Source organism: Scleropages formosus, chromosome 2 (assembly GCF_900964775.1).
Source record: "Scleropages formosus chromosome 2, fSclFor1.1, whole genome shotgun sequence".
NCBI lineage: Eukaryota > Metazoa > Chordata > Actinopteri > Osteoglossiformes > Osteoglossidae > Scleropages > Scleropages formosus.
The window spans coordinates 28,671,015-28,679,932 of NC_041807.1; the positions used below are offsets into that span (position 1 = coordinate 28,671,015).

The window sequence follows — 8,918 nt, forward strand, 5'->3', positions numbered from 1 at the left end:
CTGTTCCTCACTCAACTTTTCCTTTTTTTATTTCGGACAGCCGAAATCTGTGCATTAAAAGACTCGAAATGAACAGTCGCGAAAATAATTGCCATTTCAATGACTTTAATAAGCAAAATAGGAAACCATTTCTTCCAAAAAAACAACGAAAAAAATAAAGACGAAACAGAAACCAGCCTGAATGGAACTACAACAATCCAAATTTAACTTTTTTTTTTTTTCATTTATATAAACAGGATTGAAAATTGATCCCCTTGCAAAAACACATGAAATAACAAAAAGAAAACCCGCCGCTGCAGTTTTTGATTTGATTTCAACACAGTTGAATCAGTAACAAACAAAAAGTTAAATGCATGACTTTTTTAACAATAGTTTTAAATGCAAGCACCATGCTTATTCAATATGATCTGACTGTTAATTTAAATCGATAAAATAAACACTTAACTATGCATCTGGCCAGCAGAACCAGAAAACCTCAAATAATAATAAAACACAAGTGATAATAAAATATAACCATACACATATATGTGTTTTCATTTTGAGATTTTGCAAAACCCAAATCCTTTTTTTTTTTTTACTGACCGGCAGAAAAAAATATAGGAAAACATATAACGTTGATCATTAAAACTTTGTACTAAAATATACACAGGTGAAATACTAAGGTGTAAAATGTAAAGAAACCCCTGATTTGCGCTTGTTGCTGATTGGGTACAAAAAATATGTCCAAAATGCATGTGATGAGGGTATGTTTGTTTTAGAAAAACCATACAAGACTATCTTACTGTAAAAGTACAGATTGTGGAGAGAAAATTACATTTATTGTTGCATACTACACAATTCTTCTAAGTTTCCTTTATGTTATATAATGAAAATGGGTTATGCAATTGATGGCTGAGCTCTACCTGCTGCTAAATACTCTTGCTTAAAGGTGGATCTGTGAACATCTACTGAAATTAATTTCATACAAACCTACTTGACAGTCAATGTATAAGGTGTACCTCATTAGCCAGTGGCAAAACAACCTTATGTCATGTTTCACAATGAATTCAGTTTATTAGCTGCAAATATAATTGAAAAGTATTCAATCTGACACTTCTGTAGGCCATAATCTATTATTATTAAAACTGCAATGTTTCTCTGATTGCAAAAAATCATATAGAATGTATCTAAATAGTATGTCTTCCTCAAAGGTGGTCAGCAAAAAACCCAAAATGAAAACTGCAAATACCAAAGAAAGATCCAAAAAAAGTGCACTTAATATACAAAGTTTGTTGTCTTTTAATGCAACTGCGAAAAATGCCCATATCTCTGAAAGGTAATACCCAAATAATGAATTCTTTAAAAAAATAAAAAGAAGTTTAAAACCAGCCTCCTTAAATGTCGCTGTGCAGTTTGATGTAGTATTTACAAGCTAAATAAACCCCAAACAATGTGAAACTGCACGACCAGTAATGTCTGATACTGTCACTACTTCATATCTAAAACCCAAAAACAGCTAATGGAAATCTTAGATCAACAACATGCTTTTAAGATACACAAGGAAAAGAAAGTACAAAATAGAAATTATTACCATACATGTCCAGCATGCAGGATTAATATTTAATGCAGATTTTGTTTTTAATATATATTTATATATAACCAAGCAGGCAATAAACCAATGAGATGTTGCATAAAATGCCCCCCATTTCGACAGTTTTAGGTTCCAACTGGGGTACAGGAAAGAAACAAAGTTTGCATATGTGGAGTCTCTCATTTCTTTCTCATATTTTTCTGTTTTTGTCGGGCAAGTGCAGAATGCAAGTCTTAATGGTCTCCTTCCAAACGCAGCCTTTTCAAAAGATATTTCTGAACAGTCAAAAAAAGGGGAAAAAAAAAAAAGGAAAAAAATCACAGTAAAAAGACTAATCCGACCTCATCCCATGCTCCTAACAGATTAAAGCGACCTATAAAGAAAGTTCAGAATCAGCATTTTTCTTTTCCCCCTGGAAGAAAAAAGAAAGTCTTCTCTACAAGCAACTAATCTACAAAGATGCTGCACTTTGAGGGACTCATCGTCATCATCATCATCATCATCATCATCATCATCATCTTGTTCTCAGTCGAATGGAGATGGTTAAGATATGAGATTATTACTTTTCAGGATTATTCTTCTAATATGTATACAGTCGATGTTATTAGTATGCTCACAATCAATAATGGTGGTTATTATTATTATTATTATTATTGTTATTATTATCATCATTATTATTATTATTATTGTTGCTGTTGTTGTTTTGTTTCTGTCAGCCTCAGCTGCGGGACGTCAGGGTGACTCACATGAAGAACTCTGGAGAGGACGGGTTGTCGCTGGTGGACCCAGCCTCGCGGAACCCGTTGGTGCCGCTCAGTTTCTCGCACTTGAGTTTGTAGGCGTCTCTCTCGCGGGCCAGCCGGCTGATCTCCTGCTTCAGCTGCTCCACCTGGTTCATCAGCTGCGTCTTCTCGTTCTCCAGCACGTGCTTCTGCTGCACGCGCTTGAAGCGGCACGACTGCGCGTAGCCGCGGTTCTTCAGGGTCCGCCGCTTCTGCTTCAGGCGGATCACCTCGTCCTTGGTGAAGCCCCGCAGGTGCCGGTTCAGCTCCCGCACGGACATGGACACGAGCTGGTCGTCTGAGAAGCGGTCCTCCACGTTGAGGCCACCGCCTGCTCCCGCGCTGTGGTGACCCTGCTGACCCGGGTGGGCGTGCGGGTGGTGGTGGTGGTGGTGGTGGCGGTGGTGGAGCTGTTGGTGGGATCCGGGTGAGGTAGGAGATGGGCTGTCGGGGTCCTGGCTGTGGTGGTGGTGATGCTGGCTGTGCGCGTGCTCGTGCGCCCCCGGGTGACCCGGCAGCTCGTTGGGGTGATGGGAAATCCCGGGGTACTGATGGTGGTGCTGCTGCGGGTGGCTGTGGCTGTGGTGCAGGTGGGCCGCTCTGTAGCCCTCGAAGCCGCCTTGCTGGAGCTGCTGCTGCACGTGCGGCGGCGGAGGATGCCCGTGGGCCGTGGCTCCTATCAGGGCTTCCACGGCGTCCTCGGGTGTCAAGCTCAGCGTCTGCGGGTCGATCTGCTGGTGGTAACCGCCGTTGGGCATCCAGTACAGCTCTTCCAAGTGGTTCTTCTGCTCGGTGGGGCTGAAGCTGGGCGAGGAGGGCACCGAGCTGCACGGGGTGCTGATGGGCGTCGAGGACACGGAGCCCTGCGGCTGCAGCCGATTGCACTGTCGCACGGAGGAGCGCTCGAGCCCCGACATGGCTTCTTTCTTCACGTCGAACTTCATGAGATCAAAGTCATTGACGTATTCCAAAGCCAGCGGACTGGTGGGCAGCTCCGGACCCATGTTCAGATCTGCGCTCATCGTGTCTTTGTGTTGCAAATAGGAGAAAGTACCTGCCAACGCCGCAAAGCCCGACTTCTCGCTCGCCCCCGACGCTTTTCGCATGCGAAAGTCTCTTTTTTTGGGTTCTCCCACCACCGCAGCTGGATTGATCAACATGCAGCTGTGATCGCGGGGTAGGGAAGAAAGGAAGAGGGGAACGAAAGGAAAGAAAACTTTCTCTCTAATGCACGGCGACTGACATTGATTGGAGTGACGAGAAGAGGAGGGAGGTAGATTTTTTTCTTTCTTTCTTCCTTCTCAGTGCAAAAGTAAGAGTCAAAGTCCTTTCAGCAGAAGCGAACTTAAATAAATTAAAAAAAAAAAAAATTAAAAAAATAAAAAGAAAACTGGCTACCAAGTAGCGCCGACGATGCTCCCGCTCCTTCCCGGAGCAGCTCTTTTACTACTGTATGTCCTTTTGCCAGAAGCAGAGGTAAGAAGACGAAAGGGTCTGTTTTTCGCTTGGAGAGCAGCTTTCCAGCTCTGCGCCGCAGAGGTTTGGACTCGCTTCCCTTCCCTTCCCTTCCCTTCCCTTCCCTCGCTCACTCCTCACTCCTCACCGTTCAGTGTAGACTGTGCTCAGCGCCCACCCTATACTTTATTGTTACAGCCCTGCGTGACGTCACACAGGAAGGCGGGCCTAACGTGCGCTCCGCACCAATAGGATCGGCTGCTTATTAGCATAATCGTCTCCGGAGCAAAGGAGGGAAGACGGAGTTTTGACAGCTCGCGGCGGTCAGCTGACTGAGGAGGAAGCAGGAGGAGGAAGAGCAGGGGATGTACTCGGTGCGTCCTGCTCTGCTCCTCTGGCCAGGATTAATAGCCCTTTTTCTTCTTTGCCTTTGTTTTTAACAGAGAATACCCCATTTAATCATAAACCTGCGTATTTCTCAATGACAAAAAACCCTTGAAAAACAATTCCATAGTAAATTCGAATTTTTTTTTTTTTTTTTTTTAAACAAAAAAGCTCAGCTAAATCGCGCCTTTACCAAAAGTAGCTGCAGAGCAGCAGCAGGTGTCTTGTGTTTTTAGCAGTTTTGTTGTAAAGGAACCCGCGTAAGACGCGTATACGTTTTTCCCATACGAATCTGCGTGAATGCAAATAAAAATTGTAATTGTACGCAGGATGCATGGAAAAGTTGGCTAGAAAATACTAATTTTTGAATCACAAGTATATAACAGCCAATATTTTGTATAATAACAATAATAATAATAATAATAATAATAATAAGAGCCTACTGTATTCCCCGTGGCGTTAAACAACGTAACTCAAAAAGTTAGAGAAACTGCACGTGAAAGTAAACCCTTTCGAATGTCATTACTAATCTACAATTAATAAATGTTATAGCGCTGCGGAACGTTTCGCGTATATTCTACCGGACAAGGAAAATCGGACACGTTAAGCAACATAAGTTGCAGAGCAATTTTACGCACGACGTTGCGAATGTGACACACGCGGCGATTCCAGAATTGCTCAGAGCTTTGTGAACACAACTTGTTCGGGGAACAACGTGGCTCGTGTTCCACCGAACATCTCGTAATGTTCCAGAAGGGAGTGCGAGGAGAGAGGAGCCTCCGCGGCGGACTCGCGCGCTGCAAACACGCGCAACACTGACCCTGCGTGGCCGTTCCACACATCGGAGACTGGATCAGCGCGTGGGGGCGGCTTCCTGCAGACCAGCAAACGTGTAACATATGTATGGCATTTCACCTCTCTCTCTCTCTCTCTCTCTCTCTCTCTCTCTCTCTCTCTCTCTCTCTCTCTCTCTCTCTCCCTACACACACACACACACGCGCGCGCACGCAGACACACTGCTTGTAGCCTGTGAAGTCGATTAAGCAAACACCAAGATGCTATACGATTAGAAATCGTTCAAATTCCACAAAGAAGCCAATAAACACGGCCATAATTTAGAACATTTTATAAAAAATAGCCTTAATAATAATCTTTCAACGTGTTCTCAGAATAACTGGAAATTGCAAATTAGCCGATTCCAGGTATTGATCTAATTGTTATTCAGTTTCCCGCTATATAAACGCTTGAGTTCGAAGGAAGGTTAATCGATTTTTCGGTGTATTGGAGCAGCTAAATGCAACACATACAACAAGGTTCGGTTATCAAATACTGCAGGTCTGCTGTATGTTCAAATTCATCATTAATTTCATCAAAGTGTTGAAATAACGAAATCTGTTTTCTTGTGTTTACTCTGTGATTGGTATGAAATTGTTATTAACATGGAATATAAATGTATATCGTTAATGAGAACTTTGCTAACAAAATTGCTCAGTTTCGCTTCAAGAAAAGCATTTTTACTTTTTGTGGAGTTTATTAATGTACTTTTCATGCAATTAAGTGATTATCCTAAGATTAAGACGGAAAGGATAATCATTTGGTTGAATTCGATTTTTGGGGTCTTGTTTTCTGGTTGCCTTGGGTTCCAGTCATGGCTGATAAATCTATTCATATAGATTTTAGGGGGTTTCTGTGCCATTTTCCACAGACGACCTTCAAGCTTGACTTTTAAACGAACGATCTGATATGTCTTCATACCTAACAGTGAATTAAATACCAAATTACGCCGTTACCGGCCACAGTTTTTCCGTTTTCTGAAAGGAACAGAAAAAAAGTGTTTCAGTGACTTGACATCAAATATAAGAAGACAACGATCACATAAATGAATGATTGACAACTTGAAATAAAAAAGTCAAATACACGCACCCAACTAACATAATGATAAAAAAAATCTAACTCAGCAATTTCTATTAACAAGAAAATTAATTATTAAGAAAAATAAAGGTTAAATGTTCAGACTTGTGACAGTGAATTATTTCCCTCTGCAATTGTTATTAAGCTTCCGTTTTAGGCTACGTGACGCTTCACCTTTAACATAATTTTTAAGACATATTTAGCGGAGGACAGATATCGAGACAACCTTCAAAAGTAGCCCACTGACGGGCTGCGACTCCAGTTTACCTTAATTTATTGTAAGTTGGTCAATTTCCGCGCTTTTTGGTGTGTTGGAGCAAGAAATGCCATTAACTGATTTCTCGAGATATTGACATGAAAAATAAAATCAAGTAATATGAAACTGCTCCGAACAAGTCAGCAAAGCAGAATATTGCACTGGTTGTAGAAGTGGATTCGGCGCGCGTGGACTCAGCGCTGTTCTGCGCCCTGCGAGGGGAGACGCCGCAACGCTGCACCTACGGCGTGGGACACGCGAGACGGCGCGCGCGGCGTGGGACAGGCAACACAACATCATGTTCGCTGTGAGGCCAGTCCTCCAGCAATGCCATTAGCGTGTAGTAATGCGCTCTAATATACCTAGGCCTGCTGTAGGACCCCCCCCCCCCTTTGGTAATAGCAGGTTGTAATGGAGAGGAGATGTAAAAAATGTCCAAGTCAGCAGCATATTGGTGGTTAATGATCTATTAAGTGATCCGTGTGCTTACAGACAGCGAAAAAAAAGTGTTGATGCTTGCTTATTTAGACTAATGAGATTCCCATCCTACGAATTTTAAGAATGGATAACAGAAGTGAAATCACCTTTTAAAATGTTTCCTATAACAGTTGACAAGGAGTGCTGCATGGAAGACCTTAGCCTAGGATGGCAGTGCACAGTCCGTGCTGCGCGCACACACACACACGCACAGACACACATTATTATACACACAGCTGCAGGGGGCTCTTTGACATCTGAAATTGCACGGGTCTGTCACTGGGCACGATGGCAAGAGGCCGCTTTCTGTGGTGCCAAGCAGAGAGTCCGCGGCGGAGCGGGAACGGGAGCCGGGAGCGGGACACACGCGCACCCAAGGTAAGGTAAGGAAGGCGTGGTGAGTGGCCCCTTCCCGACTCCTCTCCTTTCGCATTAACCACTGACTGCACTGCACTGCTGCACTGCACTGCACTGCATGCACTGCTCCAGCTCTGACCTTAAGGCTTAACTCATTCTTTTTTCTTCAGTTCATATAATATATATAATATATAGGTGCGTCGAGGTAAAAGTCACCTCTGTTTTTTGTAACCTGCCTTTAGGCACAACGATTAACATAAACAGTTGCAATAAATCATTAATCAGAATCCAGGAGAAAGTACAGGCGAGTTCCTGTCGGATTGCATGTCATGCATTTGCAGTTGTGCCTTACACAAAAGCATAGCGCTGTATTGTGGCATTTTTTAGCGCGAAAGTTCAGTTTCGGCTCTCAGCGGGGGGGTTGTTTGGAACTGAACGATTGTGTGTTTCACACAGCAGCATAATAAAACAGGTTCGGAAAATCACTTCCGAAATTCGCCGTTTGAACCACAACAATAGAGCAACAAGTTTGATTATACGCATGAAATATTTTAAAGTGTGGCCCTCATAAATCATTCAGTGACGATTCAGTGGCAATTCCAAAACTGAAAATAAGTAATGAAGTGGACTGAAGTTGTATTTTTCTTTATATATATTATATATTATTACATACTGTATATATAATATATATGATGCATGGCAAATATCCGTACTTAACAGATAATATAAGTTACTGAAAAGTACTGAATGCTCTGTTCGAGATAAAACAGACAATATATTTAAACGGATTAGACGTTTATTCATGCAACTTTGTTTTATTTACTCATATCGTAACAGCAGCGCTCGCAAAGCCACTGTAAACGGGAGCTGCAGTAAATCTGTCCTCAGAGCCTTCCATAAAAACTCCTTTTTACAAAATTGAAATGGGGCTCCTCTTCTCGCACAAATAGATCATCACAGCGCTCACATTACTCAACAAGGTTAAAACAGAGGCAAACGAGCCTATCTATCTATCTATCTATCTATCTATCTATCTATCTATCTATCTATCTATCTATCTATCTATCTATCCATCTATCTATCTGCAAGAGTGTGTTTCACTCTTTAGTCTGCGTTGAAAAAAACAATACATGATGATAAAATGTATGTCTAAAATTAATATGGTGTGTATTTTTAGTAAAAAAGGGGAAAAAGATACATATGTGATAAAATATGAATACATAGAGTATGAAAGATGCGATGGGTTTATCACCACCTGTCTTATCATCATTATGTGGCAATTTTAATGGATAGGTCCTCATTACTTTGGATTTCCATCCTCACTATTTATTAATTGAGAAGTTGAATAAACACTAGTACGCGTGCAAATATCTGGGAAGACCCTCAGCGTGCCGTGTCCAACAACTTGCCACGCAAACAAGAAGAGACGGAACGGTTGTTTATTTAAAGAAAAAAAACAAGCCAGGTAAGCGAACTTAGGCTAACCGTGTGCGCAACTGACCGACCCGCCACAAAAGTGAATGAACCCTTTCGTCCGACACTGTTTTTCAGACCCGACAGATCGCCAGATAAACATAACCTCAAAACTAAAAGACAAATATTGGCCATTTCGCGTGAGTTATTCATGTAAGGCAAGTTGTCAAACAAATACGGGCAGCGAGCGAGATGAAACCCCGGCGATACTTCACAGCGGGACAGTTTCCATAGACATTCCGCGGACTAGAGC

The 8,918-nt window shown here is 42.2% G+C and overlaps 1 protein-coding gene across 2 annotated transcripts; it reads right to left on the reverse strand.

The window, feature by feature from the left end:
• Nucleotides 1–844: 844 nt before the first annotated feature.
• mafba (MAF bZIP transcription factor Ba) lies at nucleotides 845–3,975 on the reverse strand. Of its 2 annotated transcripts, none has more exons than XM_029249905.1 (2): nucleotides 2,317–3,975; nucleotides 845–1,845 (listed from the first exon to the last, which is right to left on the reverse strand). In XM_029249905.1, exons 1-2 carry the CDS (start codon nucleotides 3,510–3,512, stop codon nucleotides 1,833–1,835), a joined length of 1,209 nt encoding a protein of 402 aa, XP_029105738.1. In that variant the 5' UTR covers nucleotides 3,513–3,975; the 3' UTR covers nucleotides 845–1,832. The 2 variants fall into 2 exon arrangements, with proteins under 2 accessions (XP_029105738.1, XP_029105739.1); XM_029249906.1 differs by having other exon boundaries at nucleotides 845–1,943.
• Nucleotides 3,976–8,918: the final 4,943 nt, after the last annotated feature.

What these genes read in the sequence shown, in the direction of transcription:
- mafba (XM_029249905.1), bottom strand. Translation starts at nt 3,512, where the DNA reads ATGTTGATCAATCCAGCTGCGGTGGTGGGAGAACCCAAAAAAAGAGAC.